The sequence below is a fragment of the Corvus cornix genome, chromosome 20, assembly GCF_000738735.6.
Source record: "Corvus cornix cornix isolate S_Up_H32 chromosome 20, ASM73873v5, whole genome shotgun sequence".
NCBI lineage: Eukaryota > Metazoa > Chordata > Aves > Passeriformes > Corvidae > Corvus > Corvus cornix.
This window is the reverse complement of record NC_046349.1, coordinates 672,924-700,774: the sequence shown is the minus strand read 5'-3', so window position 1 is coordinate 700,774 and position 27,851 is coordinate 672,924. Positions and strand designations below refer to the sequence as shown.

General features: G+C 44.1%; 1 protein-coding gene across 4 annotated transcripts; it reads right to left on the bottom strand.

Moving 5' to 3' along the window:
• Positions 1 to 141: 141 nt before the first annotated feature.
• Positions 142 to 27,653, bottom strand: RBL1 (RB transcriptional corepressor like 1). 4 transcript variants are annotated; one of them, XM_039563413.1, is made up of 22 exons: positions 27,500 to 27,653; positions 27,244 to 27,377; positions 26,124 to 26,324; positions 24,733 to 24,797; positions 24,513 to 24,641; positions 24,261 to 24,421; positions 23,489 to 23,538; positions 21,659 to 21,842; positions 20,105 to 20,271; positions 18,143 to 18,255; positions 17,501 to 17,604; positions 16,820 to 16,957; positions 15,075 to 15,239; positions 14,767 to 14,902; positions 11,596 to 11,862; positions 9,300 to 9,478; positions 6,816 to 6,992; positions 5,338 to 5,409; positions 5,068 to 5,152; positions 3,129 to 3,295; positions 2,545 to 2,709; positions 142 to 2,302 (listed from the first exon to the last, which is right to left on the bottom strand). In XM_039563413.1, the coding sequence occupies exons 1-22, from the start codon at positions 27,629 to 27,631 to the stop codon at positions 2,132 to 2,134; spliced, it is 3,162 nt and encodes a 1,053-aa protein (XP_039419347.1). In that variant the 5' UTR covers positions 27,632 to 27,653; the 3' UTR covers positions 142 to 2,131. The 4 variants fall into 4 exon arrangements, with proteins under 4 accessions (XP_039419347.1, XP_039419348.1, XP_039419349.1 ...); XM_039563414.1 differs by having other exon boundaries at positions 9,300 to 9,424; XM_039563415.1 differs by lacking the exon at positions 24,513 to 24,641.
• Between the last annotated feature and the right edge of the window lie 198 nt (positions 27,654 to 27,851).

Here is a 27,851-nt window from a genome sequence, read left to right as displayed (position 1 = left end):
ACACATGAAATATCATGAATTTAAACAGAAAAAAAATCCCAAAGAAATCTGAGGGAGCATAAAAATGATGGTCTTTGACATTACAGAAAATGCAGATAGAAGGCATTGTTTAATAAATTAGCACAGCAAAACAACAGGAGATACAGCAACACAGGTTAAAATACTTTTCAGTTGTTTATTATAAAATACAGATTTACATGTGAAGGCACTTTGAAACCGTTACAAAATTTCCATGTAAGTTGTTGTAGCTGTTCAAGAAGCCCAAAATAGGTTTTAGATCACCTAAAAAGGTGAAAAATTCTGAACTGCATCCAGTTGTAGTATATTCATTTTGCTAATGAAGAAACACTACACCTAACAACAGTTAATCAGGATTTTGGCTCCATCAGTTGTCTACCATCAGAGAGGCAGTAACAGTGTGAGGAGCAGAGATGCCAGGAGATCTGCATGTGATATTGAATTAAAACCATGTCAATTCAACTCTCATCATACAATTCTATGGAAAGACTGATGCCATCGTGCCTGACCATACATTTCCTATCCAGAAACACTGCAATCCTTCACTTTTTATCTCAAAATCTGAAGACAGATATTAAAACTTGAATAAAATTAAAGGAAATTAAGAATCTACATTAAACCTCCTCCCATGCATGGCCATTTCCTCATACTGCAGCTCTCCATAGGCAAGCACCATTTTTTGAAAGTAAAAAAGTTCTTAAAAAAATCAAATATTCAAGTAGTTAATGAAACAAAAACAAGTCTGTAAACTTTCTACTCCTTGCTGAGTAGTGTCCCTGCACACCTACACTTAGTAATCAATTTCTCCTTTCCCACTGCTGGCTAGATTCATTAGCTGAGGCTGCCCAAAATCATGACAGTGTTCTCCCCTGGAGACATGGATCTCACAGCATGTACTAACCCACCCAGCCAATGGAGGGAACAGAGCCCCTCAAACAAGTCCTATGTAATTGTTGCTGGTTTTTTTTCTGTTCAGTTACACAGAAACCAAAAATTACAGTGCTGAGAAGTTTCTCTATTGCTCTAACCTTAAATACAATTACAAAATATGATCAAACTACTGTACAGTAATGAGTAAACCTTGACTTTTCTCCATTTTGGTAAAATGGACCCTACCAAATCCTCAGCGTTAAAAACTCAGTCACAAGAACTGGATGCTGGAATTTATACTTTTCCAGTGAATCCAAGCCTTCAGCAGCTATAAACCCTCATACATACACATCTCCTTATGTGATGGGCTTACATTCAGTGTAGATACTACACAAGAGGCCAAAGGTCTTCACGAAAATATAAAACAGAGATACAATTTGTTTAATGAATTTGTGCATTTGAACAGCTTTGAGATGGCCAGGCCCCAGCTGCTGATTTCAGCTGTATTTCCTCATGAGTGAGCTGCCATGCATATGAACAGCATCTAGGGCAGGCTGCTCTGTGGCTTCCAACATGGAACACCCACTGGCTCAAGAGAAAGGGAATTCAGGCTCATAGAACTGCATCTCAGTGCTTTACCAGAGTCCAACCTAAGTCACCACTATTTGTATTTTTAGATTATTGCCTTTGTTACTGCAAAAGCTGCCAGATCCATATCACAATCTACACTTTAACAGAAGTTCTGACAGTTCAAAACTGCTCAGCTCTTCCTGAAGCAAAATAATTAATTTCTTCTCCCTCCAGTTAATCCACAGTAAAATAATGCATAAAATTCCATATTCTTTTCAAATAAGGCACTTTGAAAGTTTCTTCTCCAAATACCAAAAGTTTGAGGAAACTTTACTCATTTCATTCATTTCTTTATTGCTCTTACTCCAACCATAAAACCAGTATTAGAAGCTGAGTTACACTCAGAACTCACGATGCTCCAAGTGAGGCTTGAGAACATCCAATATGGCTTTCACAGAACACTCTTTTGCTAAAACTGCTCAGTGTGGCCTTTGGGAATGAAGATCACTGGCATTTCCTGCATAACTCTAACTTTTTGTATCCTGTGGAAGTGAGGTGAAAGTTCAGTGTTAAAGGAACTTGGCAGTTGTCTATATACAAAACCAAGAAATAAATAGCACAACAGCTGTATCCATCTCCGTAACTTAGAGATCTCACAGAAAACAGACGTTTTTTAGTGATTTGCTCTTTCACTGACAACATCCTGCAGACGTTTTAGTAGAACATCTTCGTTTTCCTGGCAGAGTCGCTTCGTGGGCGATTCAGTGTCACTGTCAATTGTTATTGCTCGCTTCTTACTCCTGTGTTCACCTTGTTTTATCATATTGTTGATGTCCTTCAAACTCTGCGATCAATACAAAAATAGAGTTACTCTATTTCAAACTTGCTCTGTGTCTGAAATATCAGAGAACAACAGGTTATCCTGCACCTCTGAGTGATGGAGTCTACATACAGAATTCTACCTTTCACCCCAAAGTGAGAGACTATTCATTGTAACACATCAGAACTGCAGTAGACCACATCCTAATTAAAAGACTAATTACCCTTTCTCAAACTGACTGCTTTCAGCCTTGTTTTTCTGTCTACCTTGGAAGGGCTGCCATTGAATTTGTAGAGCAGAGCAGTTCGAGGCGTGAGGCAGGCGCCGTTCTTGTGAGGTGACACGTACACGGAGTGCTGCTGGGAGATGCGCCGGGGAGACACCGGCTGCTGCCGGATGCTGGGAAACGGCGACAGCGGCGGCGCTTCCATCTGCAAGAGAGGACACACCTGCAACAGCAGCTCAATCGAACACGCCTGAGAGCAGGAACTTCACAGAAGGAAAGATTAATACACTTCCAGATCTTCTTTAGAATATTTTGTCTTGTTACAGTGAAACAACAGATCAAGTATCGATCAAACAACAGAAATGATTTTCCAGATGCCTTACACACATAGTCCACAGGCATTTGAGCAAATAGGTGTTGCATCAATGTAAAGGAGCTGGAACTGGGTTTGCAAACTGAGCAGCATCTGCATTTGTCCTCTTGAAAGGCTGTTAAAGCAAGTGTTCATACCCTTACCTGCAGCTATCTGACATGACCCACACCAGGTGACAAGACAAAGTTATTGACATACGTTTAACTGCCATGAAAGATGACTCTGCAAGTTATTAATTCCAAAATACTTACCACATGATCCTGGTTTGTGATATCATACTTCAGTGCAAATGACTTTACTCTTCCTACGTAGACTGCGTTATAGAATTTAATAAGATCTCCTCTCTCCTCTGTTTCTGACCCACTCGAGTTCTCTGCTGCGGATCGTCCCGAGGAGCTGCCAGCTTTCACAGATGAGTCTAACAATAAGAGAGCTTCAGATTTCAAAACTACAGCATTGGCAAACCGGGCACTTCAGAGTTGAACTTACGATGTCCAGCTGGCAAGAACTTGTCCATAAATTGACCAGTCAATGAGAGGAATTCAAGAAATGTGCTTGAGCCAGGACCAGAGTGTGCTGCAGGTGGTTATGAACATCAGCAGGAGCTACCAATCGCTCTGAGCAGGCTTGTGGGTTATGGCTAAAAAGGCCAGTATCAACCTTTATTCCAAATTCAGAAATAGCTGTAGCAAGAAACTGTAGCACAGCTGACCCCTTTTTCCATGCTTATTTTGGGAAGTGGTATAAAGCCATTACTTGCTCTTAATACTAAGTTTTAAGCAGTATGACAGCTCCCAGCTTTTGGCTTCTGTGAAAGTCTCTAGTGATCAGCTAGCAAAGAACAATTTGGTGCTCAACTCAGATCTGCACCAAGGAAGTCATGACACCATTTGTTCAGGAATATTCTGTTAAGTGGGAAAAGCTGCAGCCACACAGCAAGTGTATTTCTGTTAATGTTTGCTCTCCCCTAATTAAGCTGAAGTGCTACTGAATACAGCCTTCTATGTCTCCTCCAGACTTGCTGTCTGCCAAGTAAAACAGAGCAGCACACAATAAAGTCTCTGGCCATCAGTGCACTGAGACAAACATCAAAAGCTCCAGCTGACACCCATAAGTGACTCTTTTGTCCGTTTGCCTTCCTTCTCTCACAACACAAGCACAGCTCCTGTGAACTGGTGTCAAAAGAGCAGGAGTTAATTAAGAAGACAAGAGTCCATAAACTGAAGAAAGTCTGGTAGGAAAAGCCACTGAAGAACTTTGTAACCAAGTACATTTGTCTGACAAAATACCAGAGCCCAGTGTCACTTCAGATATTCCAAGACATCCAGTAACCGTAGAGGTGTTAGACAGAATTCAGATGAGATCAGCACTTTCCTGGACCCTGGTAGAATCCTCAACAGGCCTTTAAAATGGCTCTAATACTCATTAAGGCAGATGAATCCCACCCACTGGGAATTTACCAGAAAGAACAAACTAAATTCCACGTGTGTCCTGGCTGCAGATCTGCTCATGGGCTCATGTGTGATCTCCTCTGCTCATGGGCTCATGTGTGATCTCCTCTGCTCATGGGCTCATGTGTGATCTCCTCTGCTCATGGTTTCATACATGGGCTCGTGATCTCTCACTTTCCTGACATGTCATTCAAAACAGCCATAGCACAATTCTCATGTTTTTCTCAAATACTACTCTCATCCCCTTTCTTCTCTAACCCAGAGCAAAGAAAACATTACCTATTTAAAAGAAACCTGAATGTAAGAAAATGGTGGTCCTGGAGAGTTACCATTTTTATTTTCTGAAACAAGTTCTCCCTAAGTCTTCAGAATAGGTGATATTAAAAAAAACCCACCATAATATTCCAGGTACTGTTTATCTTCATTCTTCTTTGTTATCAGTGTTGCTGTCCAAGAAGAACTACAGTATCACTGACATACTAAGAAAATACTTCAACCCTGAGCAACCAAATTTAAGTAAATGAAATTAAACATTCTTTCCAACTAGGAAGTGTATTTTCCATATCTAATACACAGGAGAGCTACTGACAAGATGGTTTCTTTTTCAACAATACATTTATTTTTGTTTAATATACTTAAAACTGTAAAACTTGCTCCATTTCTTAATACTTGACAGTTCAGTTCTTTAAAAGCCCCCAAGCATGTTATTGAAAAGAGCAGATTCCTTTGCTGTACTCACCTTCTGTCATCTCCATATCTGGGTTTCCATTTTTGTCCAATGGGACATCACCAGAAGTATTTCTCAACAAGACACTCCTATAAACCTACAAGACATCAGGGAAAAACACTCTTATCAAGGAAAGCAAGGAAGTCAGGAGACTAGATGAAATCAAACTGAACAGGAACGAGGATTACACTGCAGAGGATTTGACTTTCCTCTTATGAGCACAAACACTTCAAAAGCCACCCATGAGCTTTACAGAAAGTAAATGCAATGCTCTTGACTTACATGGCTGTTTGCTTGTGGCTGATTTCTGTAACTTTTCATTATGTCCTGAAAAGTTCTTTCCTCTTTGGTTACCTGGGAAAGAAAAGGCTGTTGAAGACCAAGCGCAAGCATGAAGGCCGGGCTGCTCAGGTCCAGTATGCAGCTTTTTGATTAATATTACTATGGATACATGATTTTAAAATTTATCTCTGGTGATGAAGAGTATGAAAACACCAAGGATTTTTCTTGTTCAGGAATTCCTTGCTTCTTAGCTACTAAAGCTTTTTATTGCTTATGATGCTTTCCAGACCCTTCTTCCAGTGACACTTAAAATTAAAGAAAGGAAATATTATAAAGTCAAAAATGCCTTTTGTGAATTTGGAAACTGGATCCCTTAACTTTTCTAAACAGAAAGTGGGGAAATCCTGAATCAGACATTAGGCAGGTATGTACACACATGCAATTTCACCTTGCTTTTTTATTTCAAAATAGCTCATTTGTTAAAGCGCTTCGTTTTCAGCCATACATTTGTAATTTTAAGAGCAGACAAACAACAGATTTTGTAGTAGGAGCCAGGTGACAATGTATCAGTGTCTCTGGCTAAGCTGTCAGGTCTCACACTGCACTGGAGACAGCATTCAAAAGCCTGTGTTATAAAAAACCTCAAAACAAATGACAAATTACACGATAAAATACAGAGCACTGACTATTCAGTGCTTTGCTATCAGCATTGACATCAGGTGAGCCTAACCCATGCTGCAGTTAAGAGGACAGGTAGTCACAATTTAAACATCAGTGTCCCTCCACACATAGTGCTCCTCTTCATTTGTCTGCCCTCAAGAAAAGGTAATCCAGCCTCAATGGAATAATTTCACCCTCAAAACTTTTGTGTCTGAATTAGGCTTGATGGACACTGTAATCATCAGCTCATATTTGAGTCAAACCAATAGTCCAGTTTCATAGTCCAATTTCACACCACCTTAAATTAAAGCTGGCAAATGGAATAAGAAATGAAGTACAAGTAACAGGCAACCACCTCAATTCCTCAGCCTGAATCATCAAAAGCTAAGAGAATTTTTGGGGAATAGAAACCTTCCTAAATACAGTTGCTCCTGCAAATTTCTGCACCTGCCTAATTCCTTAACTGTAATGGAGTTTTTAGTTCAGGTTATACAGATTGTCAAGATGACAAATGGGACAGAAAACAAATACAGGGCAATAAGACCACACAGTGCTTTGCCTGTGTCAACCAGTGCTCACTGTGAATGCACTTGAGAAGAGAAGAAAAACTGTCAATAATTTCCATCAACAAGCCAGTGAGCTAAGATATGCAAAACAAGGGAAAAGCCATCCTGGGACTTCATCCACTTCTTCGAAGGAGCTTCCCCTTCCCTCCAGTAATATAACATGAATGAATCAGTCAAACTGTAAATGCTCAACACACCTGATGCTTTCAACTGAACATAAAATTCCATTAATTTCTTAAAACTGTGTGTTACCTTCGCCATGATATAAAAAGCACAGAGGAGGAGCTGGTCCAAATGTCTGTCTTTCATAAGATCAGCACAATGAACCAACGTGAACTCAAAGCACGTCCATATCTTCCTGCGCAAGTCATTGGAAACATCCAGCTTTAAGCACAGATCGCGCAAGCGCACACTTGCCAGATGATACACCTGGAGAAAGGACACACAGGAAAGAGCGAAGCCAAACAAGCTTATCCAGGCCTGCAGAAATAAAAGACCTCAAAGCAGAGCTGTTCTCTAAGGGTCACAAAGATAATTAGAGGGAAGGAACACCTCTCCCACGAGAGAGGTCTGGGAGGGTGGAGGTTGTTCAGCCTGGAGAAGAGAAGGCTCCAGAGAGGCCTCAGAGCCTCTTCCACCACCTAAAGGGGCTCTAGAAGAGCTGGAGAGGGACTTGGAACAAGGACTTGGAGTGCCAATGGCTTCCCACTGCCAGAGGGCAGGGTTAGATGGGACACTGGGAGGGAATCCTTCCCTGTGAGGGCAGTAAGGCCCTGGCACAGGGTGCCTAGAGAAGCTGTGGCTGCCTCATCCCTGCAAGTGTCCAAGGCTAAACTGGATGGGGCTTGGTCTAATGGAAGGTGTCCCTACCCATGACGGGGGGGGGAATGATTTGATCTTTTAGGTCCCTTCCAACCAAAACCATTCTGGAATTCTGGGATTCAAGGACTAAGTTGTCCACTCTTCAGTTGTTGAATCTCTAATCCTTACAGAAAATCCACCTAAAAACATTATGCCTATAGCTTCTATACCATGATGCCTTTTTCCTGGTCTTAAAATCAAGAGGCATACACGGTTAGAAGGGGAAAAGGGATTTTACCTTGGTATTTATTCTTAAGGATCCTTAGGTGTACACGTCCAGGTCATATGCATCGAGATGTACCCCACCGAGTCTTTCCCTGTGTCTCTCTCCTCCCATGTGTTTCCGTGTGTGTGTGTGTCCCCCCAACATTGGGTATAACATTATAGGTTTTACTAATTAGCATATCTATCAAAGATTCCCCAATGAGAGGTTCAAGTGAGCTCCCCCTCCCCAAGGAACCTTCCCCTGGATGGTTCTGTCTTGGTTTACAGAATGTGTTCTGGAGAGGACCTCAGGGTCTGGGGCACACTGATCCCTGGCTACGAAGCTTCTAAAATGTTGAGTCTCTTAGCTTAACAAACAAGTCTAAAAATGTAGGCAAAAAGCACTAGGAATACAGAAGCTGTAAAAAGGTATAACAGGGGTATAAAAGAAAAAGGCAAAAATCTTCATGGCATCAACCATATCCCTCACTATTTAGGCACTTTCTTTATGCTGGAAAGCAGGAAGGGGTAGTATCATTTTCACTTTCTCTACTCAACAGAAGCAAGAAAAGAGAGTAGGGAAAAACTGTAATTGTGAGTCTGATGATCACTGTAAATGGAAGGTCGAAATTTAAAAACGTAAAGTCAAGGTTTTAGTTCTACCTCATAACTAAGAGGAATATGTTACCTATGACATGGTTAGTCAAAGACCTGAAGTACTCCCCAGCTGAGAGTAAAACTTCCAAAATGCAACGCTCTCTACTGGCAGGTGGCTAATCAGTTCTTAATCCTTTCTCAGAGAAACAGCCTGTACTGGCAAAACTAAAGAACCAGTAGCTCAGACAAAGGAGGTGGCTTACAAGTGTTTCCAGAAATTATTTTTTGTATTTAGATGTACCTTAAAGATTGTTCATTGTAGAATTTCTTAAGTTGTATTGTAATACAGATACCCTCAAAGGGGAAAACCTCTGGAAATGACTTCTCTAGTAAGAAAATAACAGCAAAAAAAATCTAATATTTTTGAGAGAGATTAGTTTAGGGATCTATTCTTTGCAGCCATCCAGACCAAGTTATCCTGCCTCCTCCAAAGACCCCTCACACAATTCACACTGAAAACAAAAGCAACTAGGAGCCATCTGAAGCTTCTCTGAAGCACACCCAGTTCTTAATTTAACCTTTAAATCCTGCAATACTTCAAACTCATTCTTTCTAGAAACCTTTAGCTACTGTGTTATTCATCACTGCTTTCTGAGCCCCCAGCCCAGCAAGACCAGCACTGCTGGGCAGACTTAGAAGTGGCAAAAGAGAATCTCCAGATGCCAGATCCACAGCAGTGCAGCTTTGAATGAGCAAGACACAGGAGAATCATCTCATGTGAGGTATGTCTAACCCTTGCAAATACAGGGACATGAAAACAGCCAAGAGAAGTAAAATCTAGCAGTATGCCTTTGATATTTATTTACAGAAGCTCCTAATTAAAAAGAAAAAAAAAATCTCATGGGTGGAAAGAGGAAAACTGGACTCTCTGCAACACTCAACATCTTTTCCCTTCTTCTTCAAGGTATATAAGAACTACATGGGCCAAGGGAAAGGCACATGAAGACTGAAAGGTAATGGGAGCTGGACAGGGAAGGCAGAAGTACAGCACCACTTCTGAGTAAGGACACTCACCTTCCTGTAGAACAGTGCCAAGGAGCCTGTTCTCTTCGGTTTGCTGGCTGCTGGCAGCTGCACTTCTTGTGCTTGGTTCCCAGGAGGGTGGCAGGGAGCCTGGGCATCCACTTTACACGGCTGGCCTAAATTAATGGAAATGGGGATCAAGGTGATCCCACCCATGTCATTTGCAATACCTGGAGAGGACACACACACCCAGAAATAAACTGGTTGCTCTCCTCATGCTGCAGAGCCAAACAGCAAATCAAACTCATTTATGAACATTTGATACTAAAGACATTTCATCCTCTATATTACAGTCTAAAAAGACTCTGTCCCTCAGAGTCTTCAGAAATGGTAAAAATTACATTTCTGGTAAGGTTTAAAAGGTGACTCTGAATGTGAATGATCTTTTCTAAAGGTCATCTGAAAGCACGAAGTTTACAAGAAACCACAATTTCTGTACTTGGTTTTCCACTCTTTTGGGGGAAGGTGGGGATTCTTCTTCTTCTTCAAACCTGACAGCATATCCTACACAGTCCTCATTAGTTTCCTCAGTAATCGAATTCTCTGGCTGCAAATCTCCTTAAACATGAGACATGCAGAGATTTCTTTTCATCTTTAACTGTAGACCAGATTTTTAAATTAAGAAATGGCTATAAACTCATTGCTCATGCATCATTTTCAGAAATATTCAAGCATCACCCAACTTCAACAAAACAGAAGTCACAAAGTATTTTGCTAATGTTAACATGTAACCCTTATCCAGAAGTTCCAGAGCCTTTTGAGATTATAACAGACCAAATTAAGACAAATTGCAATAAATCATTATTGGAGCTGAGAACCAAAATACTGCTTAATGTGTGAGGTATAACTGGAAGGAGCACAAACTCCGTGAACTTTTCTTCAAGAGGAGAAATCCTCAGTGTGCTTGCCAGGGATCAGATGTCTCCAAGGAGATGACATCAATATAAACTTAAGCTTTTTTGTTGTTGCTGGAGGTTAGGATTGCTCCTTTTGTTTTCTTTCTCTCAGGGAATTTTCTCCCGTAAGTTCCCAAGAGACAATAACGACCAGTACTTACGAGAGAGAAAAGAAGTTGCGAAGATTGAGGGGAAAGGTGCAGCTGGCTACTCTCTTTACCTGGGAGCTTTTCTCTTTGGAAGGGAAAAGGTACCGTGAGATTTTGGCTCAGTGGTGAGGGGCTGGGCTCAGCTCCTTGCCCTCTCTTGCTGTTGGCTTCGGAGGAGGACGGTCGAGCTGCTGTGTACTGGGGGAGAATTCACTGCTGCCGCCAGAGCCCAGCCCTGTACTGCTTCTCCTGCCATGGGTGAGCCTTTGCTAGTGAGACCAGCCATTGAACTGGGACCTTACTGGTACCCTGCCTCACCAGAAAGGACCCTTGCCATCTGTTTGGGTTCCTCAGGGGAAAAGACCCCGACCTCGACCCCCTCCCCATTCCTGGAGAGCGCATCTCCCGGCTGCGTGCGGCAGCTGCTTTGGGAGCCCGCCTGCCGCTGCCGGGCCCCGCTGCTTTCTGCCGCTGCTCCGGCTCTTTCAGCGCACGTTAACCCGACCCCCCGTGCCCGCCGGGACACCCCGCGGCTCCTGCTACGGCTGTGGAATTTTCTGCTACACTTTGTCTGCCACCCGGGTGCGCCCGGCTCCGCTGCGGCAGCCGCCGCTCCGAGGTTCCTGCTGCGCTCCATTCCGGCTCCCGAGCGGCACCCGAGGGGCCCGGCTGCCCCTGGGGCTTTGCCAAGGAAGCCCCTTTTCCATCCCTCCCGCCGGCCCGGCCGCCATCACCGCGTGCAGAGGCGGCCGAGCTGGCGCCACAGCGCCCCCTGCAGGCGCGGGGGAATCCCCGCAGCCGCCCTGCCCGGCCGGGAGCCACCAGCGCCCCTGGCGGCCGCGAGCGGAGCTGCACCGAGGGGAAAGGGCCTGCGGCCGGGAGAGGCCGGCCCTGGGCTCTGCTGCTGCTCGTTGGTGCTGCCGGCGCTGCTGTTTGTGTGCCTTGGCACCCACACACACACCAGCAAAGAGCTGCTACTCCTTCTCCCGTAGCTCTGCCTGAAAGCCCCTTAATTTCAAAGTGATCATAATTTGGAGGGAAGGGGGTCACATTTTCCATTCCAACGGAGGTTCCCACCTTCCTTGGCAGACACCTGTCCTTCAAACCAAGATAGTTGTTGAAAAAGTAACTGTTTTTTTAAAAAGAAAAAGCAATACATGTTCAAGATGCATGGTTGGTCTAAGCCTATCTTAAGAGCAAGGAAAACATCTAGTAGGGAAGAAAAACACCAGTAATTCTTACCATGCAGTGGGATAGTGACCTTCTGTCCTGCTTTTCCTGGTCCTGTAGCAGTTGTTATGGTCAACACTGTCTGGCCAGGAGACGCTGACGTGTTTTCAGTACCAATGCTTGACGCTGGAGCAATTGTCAGCTTAGTTCCTTTCGTTACGATTTTTTCCATCTGCATTTCTTTGGGGCTGTCATCTCCAAAGAGCCTTCTCTTAGCACTTCCAGCTGTAGGAGAACTGTAGCGCTCGTGAACGGAGATTGGAGACAATGGCTGCATATCTGGCATGTCAAGGAAGAAGAAATAAACCCAACAAAACCTTAACAACAGCAGCTTAATGGGAATACTTCTGCAGAGAAGGGGAAAGGCCACTTTCCAGCTTGTATTGGGTTGACCCTGAGTTGATGGACAGTCTTTTAGACCAATGACACATCTCACAATTTACATATTTAAACGGCACAGAAAGGCAGGACTTCCCCTTTTTGTCCGAGCTCGCCTGCTGGAAGGTGGGGGGGCTCCGAGCCTCCCGGCCCCGCTGGGCTGGGCTGGGGCCACTGCCCCTTCCCCCCTTCCCAACACTGCGGCACGGACTCTGGGTCACTGCGGGGGGACTGTCCCAGAGCTGCAGGCATCTAAAACCACCATGGACTGCTCACAGCTAAACCCATCCAGCGCGGCTTCTGGGGACAGGCGGGTCCCTCTCCTCTCCATGCGGAGCCGGCGGAGCCAGCGGGAGCCGGCAGAGCCTCCTGTCTGCAGCCAGCACACTTTGTGCTGAACTGAAGAGGACACCACGCAGCCAGCAGCACAGAGGGAGCGAGGCTTTCCCCACCATAAAGCCTGAACAAGAACACTCTTCAACACGGCGGCGTCAGAGTCAGAGAGAAAGAGAAAATGAGTGACGTGGGACGAAGCTGAAAATGGTGACGGGAGAAAAGAGGGCGGTGCCGCGATTCTCGCGCGGAGCTTAAAAAACCTTCTTGCATGCCATGGTAAGAAACTGTAATACCACAAACTGTTTGTCTCTTTAATCCATTTTGAAGAACATGGGGGGATGGAGCATCCTCGTGTGGCCTGTGAAGATTGTGAAGAATGCCTATGCCAGGCTATATAGAAGTAGTAAGAGGCTGTTAGAGACTTGTGGTGAAGAAAAGCCTTTGTGTGCAGGCCAAAATAACTTAAAAAGATTAATAACCCCATGTGATGGCCCATGTTTTGCAGTGTGAAGGAACTGTGAGATTTTTCATGGGAGAGATGTTTTACACACAGCAGATTGTTTGCTTCCGCGCGGGTCTGCTGTTAGTAGCAGTTTGGGAACCACATGCAACTGAAGAAAACCCTTTTTCCTTAAGCATAAGAAAGAGACTTATCAAGAACTGGAACACTGACTAAAATCCCATGTTCTGTTATCCTTTGTGCAAGCTGGGTAAAAGGAGAGAAGTGCTGGAAAGTGGCGGGGGGAGGGATTTGCTTTAATTTTTTTGTTATTTTCTCTTTACTTTTAATTCTATTAGTAATAAAATTCTTCCATTGTACTGCAACTGTTTAAGGTTTGTGCCTGCTTTACTTTTCTCCTAATTCTTATCTCACAGAAGGAAAAGAAGTAAGTAATTAATATTTTGAACCAAAACCACTACACAACTACACCACCAGAGATCACTTGTAGCTCAGGCCTGCTCTCAGAGTTCACTGTTCTGAAGTGATAAGAACAATATCTACAGTCTGACTGACTCCTCTTATTTTGGGGTCACCCCACACGGCACAGTTCTGCCATCAAGTATCACATGGAAGCTGAGCAGCCACTCTGATCCACAGGGACTGAGGAACACGCAGGATCACAGGTACTCACTCCAGTCAGCTTAGCAATCAGTAATATTTGCAAGCGTTACTCCTGTGAACACATTCCTCTACAGGAACCCTGCCCACATCCCTTGGACATGCTGTCTTCCCTGTGCTCTGGCTTTCAAACTCCCTCTAAACCGACCTCAGTCAGTTGACCCCACCCTCACACACCCCCAGTTCCTCTCAGGCTTTTCTGTTGCTTTCAAACATTTACTTCAGTAGTAAGCCTGAAGTACACAGCACTAATGTACAGGCTTCTGTTCACAGGCTTTTTGCATTTCTGCTGCAGTCTGTGACAATACCAGAGACAACAGTTTCCTATTTCCCATGAATCAGAAACTGTCTGGATAACTGGCCAGGTAAGACTGATTGGAGACCTTACTTCCAACTCTGCCAAGATGATTCTCTTGGTACCAAAGACAAATAAACATTTCCTATCCCCACCACTCTGCAACTGAATTTAGGAGAAGCCTCTAGTACCAGATCCTCATATACAAGGCTGTGTCTCACACAGCCTTCCCCATATATGACACCATCTCCAATCTGGTTCCTCTTCCATCAAACAGGGAACCCTAACACTTACAGCAACTGCTTGTACATCTCCTTCCTAAGGAGTATTTTAAAAAACACCAAACAGTCTTGTTTGTTGCCAGAAAAACACCGAAAGAGACAACATTGCACAACCCATCAGTCCATGGTGCACCTGCAAGAACATACGGACCAGTGTCTGTGATACAATGAAAGCAGCAAGTCCTAACTGGAGAAGCATGCAAAGGAAACAGCAGAGCTGGCACTGCTTCTGCACCCTCAGTGTCAGGAGACAGTTCTGTGTGAGATCCAGGAATCTGCAAAGAGCAGTTCTTCAGAGGACAGAACACTGCAGGCAAAGCATTGTCCTCCACCCCTGCACAAAAACAGTTCTGTAGGAAGCAGGAATAAATGTAGTTTTATCATGCCATTAAAAAAAAGTCACCTAAAATCCAGTCAAACCCACTGAGAATAAACAAACAGAAAGCAAAAAAAAAAAAAAGAGCCTGGAAAAATCCAAACATCAATGGACAGTAAGTGATTAGATGACAACCTGCCTCAGAGTAAGGTCACCCTGGCATCAAACCAGCAGCAAAATCTGCTCCAGTCCAGAAGGGAAGCACCATCACCACTGTCTGCTGCCAGTGAGTCACAGCACTGGTTTGACTGGGTGCATCTAGACATTTCCTTGATCAAATAAGGGACTTCACAATTCCAAATGCTCAATTCAGATTCAAGGTTGCTTTTTGCAACTACAAAGAAGTTTAAAACCCCAAATTCACAGATTCAAGTAATATCAGAAGCCTTGAACATACCTCGTCTTAAACTCCCACCAAGATCTGTTCGAACCTCTTTCACTCGAGGATGAATTATGGGAGATAATGGCATCATAGGCAAGTGCCCAAGCCCACTTCCTCCATTGCTGGCTTCAAAATTACTGGGAAATATTACCTGGGAAATAAGAAATGTCAGGGTAAGATAACAAATTAATTTCCCTTCTTTGTGACATCTATTAATAGAAGATTTTCTGCAGTAATGGGCTCATTTGAACAGTTTTCTGTATAAAACAACAAGTGAGAAAAAGAACATGAATTTCCTAGTAACAGGAAGACAGATCACATACTTCTTCACAGGTTGGGACTTTGTTTTCTGAGGCCTCAAGTGCATTCCAGAGTGCCGAGTTCCGAGTCCAGGCCAGACTCTCCAGAATCTGCTCCTCGATGCTGTTGAGGTGCTTCACCATGTCTCTGGAAAGTCCTTCCTCAGACCGAATCAGCACTTCAATAACCTGATGGCAATGACACACACACAGAGCAATGTCACATCACTCATGTTTAACACCATCAAACTGTTAGTTATTTCAGGCTCCTGTTCAAAACATCAACACAGAGTGCTCCAGCCTCCTCCTCGCATCTTCATCTTCCCCAACCCTCTTCTGGTCCATCATTTTTTTAACCCCCTTTCCCAAAGCAACCCAGGAGCTGGAAGAGGACAGCAGATATGCCATCAGTGCAGAACAATCCACTCCAGGGGTTTTTAGGGTCCTCTCTCACCACTTCTAACTGTGCACAAGTGAAAGCACTGGGCACACGCAGCACTGACCTGGGAGATGTGAACAGGTACAGCTGCTCAGCAGGGAACGTGACAGCCCCAGCATTCCAGCTCTCCTTCCTCTCAAACAAGCAGCCCATAACATGAGGAGCTGAAAACCACTGCTTAAAGTTTAATTTAAGAAGCACTCAGAACCCGTAAACATGGACAAATGGGGGTTGAACAGAGTTGACCGATCCCCTGCAGTATCACACTCCAGCACAAGAGCCACTCTGGGTTATTCCTACCAGAGGAGCATTCAGCCTGTTTTTCTAAAGCTTCAGAGATGGAAATGCCATAAAACTTCCCTGGAAGATCTACTGATACATTTAGTTATTCCTGCTACAGAAACTACACCCAGAGAACAAAGTTACAAATATCACAAGTCTCTCTTGTGTGAGGCCTTTGAGAGGGCAACTTTTGTCCAAATAAGCGTGCTGCAAGGATACTGAACAGCTGAGAAAATTCAAATCAAACATAAATATGCTGCACAAAGTTGCATGTGCACCAGTTTTGATGGAGGCTACCAACAGCCACAGCAATATTGACAGATTTGTTACAGCTCCAGTACTGCCCTACAGCTGAGGAGTAAAGGAAAAAGGAAGGACAGACTATGAACCAGCTTTTCCAAAGGCTTCCATTTTTTGGTCGCTGTCATCTAAACAGAACTACTCGATTTATTCAGGACTAACCCCAGTAAGCTGCTAGGAATCCAGCAAAAACTGGAGGCATATGGATAGGTGATAAAAGGATTGAAGTAGTCAAAAAACAAGTTACACTGGAGGTGGGGGAAATATGGTTAAATAAAGAACAAAACCAGAGAACACCCTGGAAAAGATATTCTGCATTCTGTTACATAAAGAAAAACCCCCAAACTTAGCAAAAGCAAGCCTGTGATAAGTAGTAGCAGCCAAAGGCAACATTTCAGAGCTGTATCTGCTATTTCAGAACTACATTGCAGTCAATAAATATAAATATCAACAAAATATATGCTTGAATGCTTTAGCCTAGTAAAAGCTCATCAGCAGTATGTTACAGATCAGTACCGTTTACAAAATGGGGTTTTTTGCTTTGTATTTCAGCTTCAGCTCTGGCATTACACCTTCCAAGTAATACATTTCAGGACAGCCAGAATTTAGAATAGGCCTAATGCATAGTTAATATCAGTCCTTGTTTTACCTCTTTCCCTAGGGAGGAAGAGCATCATTCTCTACGACTCTCCATGCAGTAATGTGCCATTTTTAATACAGATCCTGTCCTGAGCCAATGTTTATTTACCTTATAGAAATAGAATGGCCTGAGGTCAAGAACTTCAATGATCCAGGGAAAGGTGCGAGGGGAGCTGTAAGCAAAGAGCACAATCTCCAAGCAGCATGCCAGGAGGGAGCGGTGAAAGAGATCCTGTTCCAGCAGAGCCTGGAGAGATCACAGAAAATGGCACTGGCCTCAGGTTTGGGAAACAGCAGCTGGAATTTTGTGGCACTAACATTACACAGCTTATTGTTGGAAAGAAGTTGGCTTCTTCTCCATCTACCACCTCTTTTTCACAGGGAAGTTGAGGAGACCAGAAGTAGAGTAACACCACCAGAACTATCAATTTTGCATGGTGTGGACAAATGAACTGGCCTCCTTGTTGTGCCTCATAAAGCAGAGCAAACGCAGTGCTGTCAAACATGAAGTACTGATACTGTTCATTGGATAAAGAAGAGAATAAAAGTTATCTGTCCAAAAAGTTGTGATTCTAGAAGGCAGCACAAATTCAGATGTTTAGTTATGACAGTTATACTAGTTTAAATAATAGGAAAAAAGACATTTTGGCAGCTTCCATGTATTTCCCCGTTTTAGCATTAACAACATACACAGAGTGCTTTACAGTGCTTTGTTCTGGAACTGCCTGAAGATAAACTCCAAGAAACAGTCACAAAAAGTGTTCTACTCTTTCACTGGTTCTTTACTTACAGTCAGATCCTTCCCATGCAGTCTCCGTGTTTCTTGCACCATTATGGTCTCCAAGATTTTATAGTACAAGATCTCTGCCAGTTTTAATCTGTTTACAGCAAAATCTGAAATTTAAAACCAACGGAGATGAAGTCCAATGCCACTGGTACAAAAGGTGTTAAGACTAAACTGACCAGCACCTGTCCTCATCCAAAATAATAGTGCATGTGTGTATGTACAGACTTTGCAAACAAACAAAAAGTTCAGAAATCCACTAGTCTGAAGCACAGCATGAAATTCCATAAATATTTTAAAGGATTATTTATTGTAATATTTCTTGTGATGTAATTTTGCCATAATAATTTACCTATTTGCTTTCATTTTCCTTTAAATTTTAAAGCTAATGAGAATGCAAGTTTACACTTGTTAAGAGTTGCTTTTCCATGACTTCTTGGTTATCCCAGTTTGAACTGCAGCCTTGGGTTTACTCTTCCATAAATTTTTATTCTTTACAGTGTACTGTTTGACAGCAGCAGTTTTCTGTTTGGGTGTATCCTGGGATAAAACCAGCTCCACTACATTAAATACAGAGAACAGTAGAGGTATGCATTCTGTTTGCCCTGGTTTAGCATTTTGAAACACCCCATGCCTTTCACTCCATACCTATGTGAGATCCTGGCTGCTCATCTGTTGACTGAGTGTACCTGCAACAGAAGGTCTCACCGATTTCCTTCACTCTGCTCATGATGCTTTCCATGGGGCTGCGGGCACAAGACCTGAAGCCAAAGGCAAAGAAAGCCTTGTTTGTATAAATTAATATCCAGTTAAAAAGAATAAATATGAAGAAACAACCATAAAACCAAAATATAATGACAAGCCAATTATACTGAGCATTCCTCATCAGCAATAACCTGTATTACACAGACAGAGGAAAACATAAAACATACACAAGTATTGTGTCCTCTCTTCCTAACAGGGCCAAGGGGGATATGCAGATCTTGGAACAAACATGGGAGAAAGCAACAACAACAGCAGTACAGTGAGGAGAAAGATGAACCTGCCAGGAGCAAGGCAGTGGTAAGGATGCCACAACAGGCACCCAAGCAGCCAAAGGCAGCCATGAGACCACACAGGCCAGGCTCAGTTTGAGGGAGTGCAGAAAAGCTCAGAGGCAAGAGGCAGCAGCATCTTCCCATTTCCTACCAGGACTGAGAGAACTGATGAACTCCACATTGTCCCTGTCATAAAAAAGGGCCAGAGTATCTCTGGCTGGAGATGCTCTTTCTGAATGCTTCTGAATTTTCTAGCAACTCTGTTTTAGAGGACAGTGGCCTGTAGCTGGTGTCAAATTAAGACAATAAACTACTCTGAAAAGCCAGAACTAAAATCAGCTAAGGTTTCTCTTTGAACAAAGCCTTCTAATTAACTTCAAAGCTTTTTCCATGGGATTTTAATTTGAAAAAGAAAATACTGAAAAGCATAGAATATTACACAGACCAAACTACAGTTCCTCCACTTCTTCCAGGGACACAGTATATACACCCCAGTGCTTGCTCAGCTTGTATCCAAGATGAGCAAAGTACTCATCACAGCTCTTACCAAAGGCTTACTCAATTCTTGTTCCCATTTTAATATTTACCTCTCTCTTGACAGACTGGTTTACTATTTGGAACAAACACATGTTTTATTAGAGATTACAGACACATTAATGTCTTAACTGTATAGTATAAATAGTATCAGTCCTTACAAAATCAATCAAAGAAACATTCAAAACAAATCCTGCTGAGCAGTTGTAAACTTTTAAGAATTAGTGCTAGGAAAACTCAAATATACATCACTCCAAAGATGAGAACTGTAAGTAGTATTTTTCACTTGTTTATGATGGTTACTTTAAAAAAACATTGCTTCTGCACTTGAAATACTAAGTGCTAATATTAAACGTCCATTCTGATTTATAAAAATACACCTGGAGACCTTATACCATAACACAGCAGGCCCTTAACTTGGAAAGATATTAGGAAAACACCCAGCATCTTTACAGGTCTTTACTATTCAACTGCTGTTTTTTATGAGCTATGCTCAGGGAACAGCCACCAGAACATCCCCAGTGGGAAACACAGCTGCTGCTATTCAAGGTCAGCACTGACAGTGACCAGGGTCACTGTGAGGCTCATCCTTGTGCCACAGGGTTACACCAACACACTCTGAAGTAATGTGAAGGAGAAATGGGGAGCCTGTAGGCTGCTTTTAGTTTTAACTTCCCAGCTGGGAGTGAAGACTGCAGCTTATTCACCTGAACATTTCCACCCTCCTCCAAAACCTCTGCCAACGTGGTTACCACATCTTTTAATTGAGAAGTACTCCTTTAAAATGTAAACAAACAAAAAAGGCATTTGGCTTTCAAGCAGACAGACAAATTAACATCAGCAAAAGCTGAAGCTCCATTAATACAACAATGGTGACAAGTCAGATGGGGGTTCCTTCTCTAGATGGGATCATTGAGAAAACAGAAGATCCTTCAACAGTAATACAGAAACACAGACTAAATTATTCTGCTCCAAAGGAAAAAAAAGCCAAAAGATGAGTTTCTGTGTCAATGGGAGCAGCTGAAGTGGTCATACTCACTCAAAAATAGCTGTAAGTTGTTCACTTGGTGCATTTTTCAACCCAGCCACCATGCTCTGCAAACGGCTCACGCTCTGTGTGGCCGAAGCCACGGGAGTGATGACAGCTTCCTTTTCTCGCAGGTATCTTCTGCCAGTCAGTGGAGTTGAAGGTGCAAATGACCTTTTCTGTCAGACAGAGAAAAATAATAAATAGAAATCAGCCAACAAAACTGATTCAATAACCTTCCAAATGAGCATCTCCTGCAAAATTCCTTCAAAGATTAAAATGACCACTAGTACAACCACGTGAAGGCTTCATCAAACCTGTGAGCTCAGAAGTGACTGAAAATGAGCCAAAGTTCTCCCAGGACTCCATAAATATAAAATATAACAGATCTTCAAGCAGCCAAAATCTAACTCAAAGGTTTTTTACAACTAAAATACAGTAAATTAAGAGCTAAAATCCTAAAACCTGTAGATTTTTAAGCTCATTTGAACATTGAAAATACAGGGTGAGGAAGAGGAAGTACACACTTCCATTCTAGTCCCTGACTGCATTAGCTGGGTGACACAAGGAGTGGGTGGCAGAGCTGCACAGGAGAGGTTCACAGGAAAACATTCCTTGGGAAATGGGCCTCCCTTCATCCAAAGGATGATGCGGCACTGAGCAGACTGCACTCACCTATTTGTATCCTGCTCTCTGGAAGTGACATAATAGTTTTTGGATTTAATAATCTGAACTGACAACATTCTGAAGATACAAGGCAAATAATGAGAAAAGGTTAAGCCTGCAGTCATTATGCATAAACAGTAATATTATTACACTACAGAAACTGAAGCTCAGAATTAATAAAACCCATGCCAAACCCCTGTCTTTAATTTGCCTGAATATGAAATACACCAATACTTGGGAGAAAAAGCTAAGACATATGATTCATTTATACTAGCAACAGCATCTTAGAGTTAAGAATTATTTTTTAATTGACATATAAATCAAACAGCATATGGTTCTTTCACACAGCCAGTACTATTTTTCCCCTTATCCAAGATTAAAAAGTAATCAAGCAACTGTTTTCCTGCATGCCAACTTCATTAAATACATTTTTCATTTTTAAACACAGTGAAACATTAACTCTGTTTATAGGCTACTTTTTGTAATGAAGAGAGACTTTGTTGAGGTTTATGCATGAATCTTTTTTTTCCATAGAAGAGTAGGAAAGTTGACTTTTCCTTTCCTAAGAAAGGAAACAGTGGGAGAACAAATGAATTCAGTGTCAAGGTTCAGTGCTATGATTATGGGGTATAAATGAAGCTATGACCTACATATTTGGGTATTAACTACATACTGATTTTTCTCGGAAAAAACCAGACTATACACATGAAAGTGCTCTCATTCTGTTTAAGGAAGAGTTATTTTAAAAATTCTACAGTAAAGCAGATACCACCTTTTCTCCTTAGCAAGACAGCACCGTATCCACCATCTTCCAAGTCACCTCGAGGATTCAAAGAGTATATAAGGATGGGAAAACTTGAAGGAGAACTTCAAGTGAGCTTGCCATGTTAAATGAATCACCTTTTCAAAATGCTGCTGCAGATGACATTCCACGTGAGTGCTTGCTGCCGTTTTCTCTCCTGGTACATCTGCAGGGAATTTTCGAGTGCCAATTTCTTCTTCAGCATCAGCTCCCAGGAAAACTCTCTCATCAAAGTCACCCACCGTCAGAACATACTCTTCATACTCTTTATTCAGTGCTTTGCTGAAAGAGAAACCCAGGTTTGATACCAAAGGTGCCCGAGGAGTGCAGGTAAAACCCAAAGCAACACAGGGTCAGAGTTCCATGCTCTGGACAGCAGTGCTGTTTCCACCTCCCTGAGCAACCTGCCCCTGGTCATCCCTGCCTGCCCTTGGACCCAAAACCTCTCCAGGATCACTGCAGGGATCACTGTTCCACCAGCATTTGGATGTCAGTAAGAAGAGGGAAAAAAACAACTTTGTTTTCACACCAGTTGTGAATAAACCAGTCTGGAAGTGCTCAGCTGGTCAGAGGTTAAATCTGTGCACACATGGAGCAACCAATGAGAACTGCACCCAGCTTGCTCTGCTGGATTTCCAGATTTGCCACTGTAGCCCATAATTTTCCTAACAGTGCAGAGGAGGGGAAATGGAGGAGATACCGGCCTGGGTTCCATTTCTAAAACCCCCACTGGCACATGAGACCAAACAAATCCTTCATTTCCTTTATTCCAGCAAACCCCACTGGAAAAAAAGGAATGCTTAATCCCACCAAGGCTGTAAAGCTTTAAACATGTACTTGGGAAGTAGAATGTAACTCCTGGATGAAAATCAGAAATGGCTTGTGTCAATAAATCCTGCCTGCAGTTGGGCCAGGAATGCAGTTCCAGCACATATAATAATGGAATATAACAATGAATTCATGACGCAAGCAACTCTGTGATCCCACAGGAAACCTGACTGGATCAGGTTCAGCTTCCCCATGTCTTTTAGGAAAAAGTAAAGATCCGTGGGAAGTTGGGACAAAAAAACCCCCCAGAGATGCTTACAAGCATCTTTTAGATGTCAGACTACTTGCAAAAGAACAGGGACTACTGCATCATTCCCTATGACACCGTTACTGAAGCAGTACTATTAATTTTTAAGTAGAAGAAATACTAAGAGAAATTCAATGTTCAGTGATCAAAGAAACATGAGTTTACAACTAAATTGAGGTGCTATCTGCATTGTTAAAACAATTGAGTCTTTGCTCAAAATTCCCAAAGCAAACCAATAAGTTAAAAGCTCACAAACAAAAGGCAAAAACAAATTAGTAAGTATTTTTGCAAAAGGCAAAAAAAACCCCACAAGGATTTTTTTATAGGTTGCCTTTAAAGTAGCTTTCAGAGGTGAATTCAAAAAGTTTCTGAAACAACTACACTTGCCTCCCACAGAAATTGTTCACTTCTTTTTTGTGGTTTTGCAATTGTTGCTTCCTTTTCTTTTGAGCCCATCTGCTGCATCCAGATTTACACACTCAAATAGAGATTGATAAATAAATTGAGACATTTCCCTACTTGGGCATAATATGTGTACAGAAACATATCTGTGACCTTCAGAGCCAAGGTTTTGATTTGCATTACATTATTCAAAGGTTACAGTTCCAGAAAATCAGAGCAAGCACCAAAGAAAGTGACATCAAGAAAGAACCTCTGCAGGCTGAACCCCTGACATCAGCCACACCTCAGATCCAGAAAGTGCTTCAGCCAGAGGGAAACTTTGATGGTCAAATAATCAAAACCCATTAGGTATGGCAAGACAAAAGAACAGGAAAACTGAGCTTTAGTACACAAAGGCCTGTGCTTTGACATGAACCAAGCCCTATGATTAAGAAAAAAAGTTGTAACTTACCTATTTTCTATAAAGTTGCAAAGATTCAACAGACAATCTCCTTTTAAGATCTAAGAATAAAAAGCAGAAATATCTTAGATAATAAAATAAAAACTGTTCCAAGTGTGAGGGCATGATGGTTTTAGTCAAAAAGAAATGAGATTTAGGTGCATAACTGGACTCTTTTTTGCCTAGACCAAAGGGCTACACTGCCATTACCAAGACAGAGTACAAAGCCCAACTGGATCCAAGCTCCAGACAAATCCACTGCTCAGAGCGAGCCCTGCAGTGTAACATCTGCTCACTGCTGGGTTAGGGACTGGCTCGATGGGCAACTACAAAGAAGCTTCCACAGAGCATGGAAAACATTTCCAGGGTCAGAACTAGACAGGTCTGCAACCTCAGTCTCTCCTTCCAAAGCATTTTGCTCAACTTCAAGACAAGCAGCAGGACCCACACTCCCATGACACACATCCCATACAATTATTTCACAAGGAGATCCCTTATTTTGCCTGAAAAAAACACCATCCTTCATGATTCAGTTTCACACTGCCAAGACAGGAAAGCAAAGATTCTTCACCGACATAAAAAGCCGAAACAGAGGAGGCCTTACAGCACCCAGCATGAAAAGCATGAGGGAATTCTGCTCCTGCTAAAATACAAAGAAAACCTGAGCCAGCCTGAGTTCCTTTGCTCATTTCCTTTGCTCTCCCCTGTGGAACCTGCAGGACTTAAACGGTCTCGAGACCATCACAGAGCACCACCATGTGCTCATAAAACTCGTGAGCTGTACCTTCCTATCAAACAGCTTTGCAATGTATGGCTTGAAGTAGTGCTCCTTTATGCCTTTGGCTTCCACGAGGAGCCCGTCGTGCAGCTCGCAGAGCATGGCAATGATGCAGGGAGGGTCCTCGGAGGCTTTGATCTCCAGAGTGTGGAATTCCACGGGTAAGCCTGGGAACAAGACAACCAACCTTCAACCTCATTTCAAATGAGCCAAGAGAACAAAGCACAGTTGATTGTAAATAATCTGTCCCCACCATACCTTTAAATGATGGATTTAGCAAATCTCTTCTGTTTGGACACAGAAGGGCATTGGCAAAAATCAGGTCCAAGCAGCACAGAAGTAAATGATAGGAATTTACTAAATCATCTCCAATCATACGGAAATTACCTTTAAGAGACAGCACATCACGTCAAGCAACACAACAGAAGTTCACAGCTGGGAATGTATACAAACCATGCAGGCAAAGCAACCAGCCTACCCTTAGTGTACACAAAGAGAGTCCAGCAGAAGTTGAAGAGATCTTTGACGCTGCATGGCACCCGCCTGTCAACGAGAAAAATGGGGGGAGAAATTACTCTTCAGTTCCAAGAAGCCAAACCTTGTTCTACAGTACAAATTTCATTCCATTTCCCTGCTCAAAACAACAGCTGGAGCTGCTGTCTTAATTCCACACTAAGGCCCAGTCTAAGCTACACGTCCTGAGTTCAGCTTTCACTGCCCAACAGACAGTGCCCGACCTGGCTCCAAGAGTGTCCTGCACACATCCACAACTTCTCGGCCCTGTTCCCAAGCCAAAGGCTGCCTCTGACCCTGCCACACTATTCTGCTGGTGTCACCTCCCACAGAACCCTCCTGCAGCCACAGGTGGGGAGGCGACAAGGGCTATATATATTCCAGTGATGGTTTCTCCTAAATATTTTACTAAAGCATCAGCCATCCCTTCAGAACAGGCAATTATAGCTTGTATTACAGCTCAGCCGCTGACTCCTGTTTGGAGCAGAACTATCCAAGCCCATGGACATGGAAGAACAAGGAAGACGTGACTCAGCCCACGGAGCAGCCAAAGTGGCCGTGGCACCAACCACCACCGCCCTGAGAAAGGAACAGAGCACCCAACAGAACACCTCCCACTGCACTCTGCCTCTAGATGTGGAGCTACACTGGAGCATTGTACCACAACAACTATCCCCCCTCACATCCAGAGAACCCACATGAACTGACAAAAACACCTTGCACAGCCACAGCTCGGCTCCCTCATCCCCAAGGTTACATTCTCACTACAAAGCTGCCACAGCCACATATTCTGCAGGGAACATGGACAAGCTCCTTTCAGAAAGGCAGACGTTCCATGTGTGTGTGGAAGATGACACCAACCACTCCCAAATTTGCCATAAAAATGAGCACATCATCTGTAACTTCCTCCCATTTGGTGTTTCCACTCATCTGGCCACCACGGCGAACACCTGGCAGCGTGGAGGTCACGGGGATGTGACACCCCCTGAGCAGAGGGATCATGGCATGATACCGACCCCCTGCCAGCACTGTGCCAAGACAAAACTCTCCTGTGCTACTTGAGTTATTTCTGCTAAACGTTTAAAGTGTTGATCTCACTGTACCTTGGAGCTAACCCACGTCATGGTACCTCTCCCCACCACACCCTGACATTCTCACTGTGGGACAGTTCCTGTGTTACAGGAGCTGGATGTGAAGCCCAGCTGACCTGAGCTGCACCCACCGGGGGCAGGGGTGGCTCTGCATTGGCTGCGTTTCAGAATCAAACAGACCACAGCCCTTTGGCAATTAATTTTCATAAACTTATATGGGGTATAACTCTTTCCAGGGAAAAGTCATATCAAATCTAAAAAATACCTCTGCTTCCTGCTTCGATGCGGTTTGGAAGTTTCTTCATAGGGGTTTTGAAATATATCAAAAAATATTGGTTCAAACTTTTTGAAAATCACAGTTGACACTTCAAAATTTCTCTCCAGCCTCTCAACTCGCTCTCGGAATTCCTGGGGTAGGTTTGACATGTCCATCCACTTCTTCATTTTGCTAAAAAACTGAATTAAACTTAAAAGAAAAAAGAAAAACCTGCTTTGAACTTTAACTAACTTACATTCTAAAATTTTTAAAAGCCAAAATGCAACATATTTATTCCATTAATGACTGACATGATTACTATGTAGGTTTACAATTTATTTTGATAAGACTCCCAAACTGTATATATTACCAGCCTCTTGCCTTTTATCACTCTGGGGTTTCTCGACCCTCTTTAAGGCATGAGAAAACTAATTTGATGTGGAGGCTGCCAGCATGGCTGTGTAGAGCAGGGCAGTGGTGGAAAGTAAAGTGCAGGCGCAGCTCTGAGTGTGTTGAGGTGGAGGCAGGACAGGCAACAAAACAATCCAAGAGTCAATGCCTGTCAAAGTTACCTGCACAAAAACCTGCCAGCTGGAGGTGTGAATAACTGACAACCCCTCCGTCAGCTCAGCGGGGAGCGGATCTTTAAATGGAATGAGCAACATTCCGAGCTCCGTGTTCCCAGGTCAGAGCCACAGCGACACGGGAGCTGCTGCCGGGGCCGTGCAGAAGGTGAGTTCTGTGCTCACCAGTGCTGTGTTCCCAGAAAAACCAGCAGCTGCCAGCACACCGTCGGGATTTGGCCTGAATCCTGAGTCGGACACACGTTGTACCGGGATGGCACGCGCCGAGGTGTTTGTGGTCAAATTAACTACAGGAAGAAACAACTGGCGTGGGTGGAACAGCTGCTGGTCCAACATAGGTGGTTTCCCAAAGGCTTGAAGTTGGAAATTATGTATTTGCATCTAATTTCCATCTGTAATAACAGCGGATTTACTGCTTTTACCCTGCCGCGGCTGGCAGCGCTGCGAGCAAAGGAGCGGCACCCGGGTTAGCGGCTCTGGCAGAGCACTCCCGGTGCGGAGCGCTCGGCCCCGGCAGGAGCCGGCCCGGCGGGCGGGGCGCTCACCTGAGGCGTGCGGAGCGCAGGATGCGGGTCAGGGAGACGCCGTTCCCCTCCATCGGGCTGCTCCCCACGGTGGGCACGCGGCTCCGGCGGCAGGCGACGTACAGCGCGCAGGCCAACCAGTGCAGCGCTTCGCCCTGCGGGCACGGGCGCGCCGGTCACCGGGGGGGGCCGCGGTCACCGGGCAGCGCCGCGCCCCGCGGGCTCGACCGGGCGGGACCGCGCCCGCCGCCGCCCCCGCCCGCCCGGCCCCGCTCACCTCCAGGCTGTAGGTGCCCCGCAGCGCCGTGAAGTCCCGCAGCGCCTCGGCCGCGCTCGCCGCGTCCAGGTTGAGCTCCCGGCACAGCCGCTCCACGGCGGCGCCGGGATCGGCGGCCCCCGGGCGGGACATGGCGGCGGAGCGCCCGCCAAAACCGCCGGAAGGGCGGGGCCGCTTCCGGCGCGGGGGCGGGCACAGCGGCGGGGCCGCGCGCGGGGGGCGGCGGTCGCGGCCGGGCGGGGGCACCGGGGGCGCTCGGGGCCCCCCGTCTGCCGGCGGGCGCTCGGTGCTGGCGGGTGCTCGCAGCCCATCCCAGCGCACGGCTGCGGTAGGTCACGGCAGGAGCGGATTT

Bases quoted from the DNA above. Each gene is read 5' to 3' on its own strand.
- RBL1 (XM_039563413.1), bottom strand. From the start codon at position 27,631: ATGTCCCGCCCGGGGGCCGCCGATCCCGGCGCCGCCGTGGAGCGGCTG. The intron at 15,240-16,819 runs GTAAATAAACAT...CATTGCCATCAG, and splicing joins GGCCATTCTATTTCTATAAG to GTTATTGAAGTGCTGATTCG. The intron at 2,303-2,544 runs GTAGACAGAAAA...TATTGATCGCAG, and splicing joins TCAATGGCAGCCCTTCCAAG to AGTTTGAAGGACATCAACAA.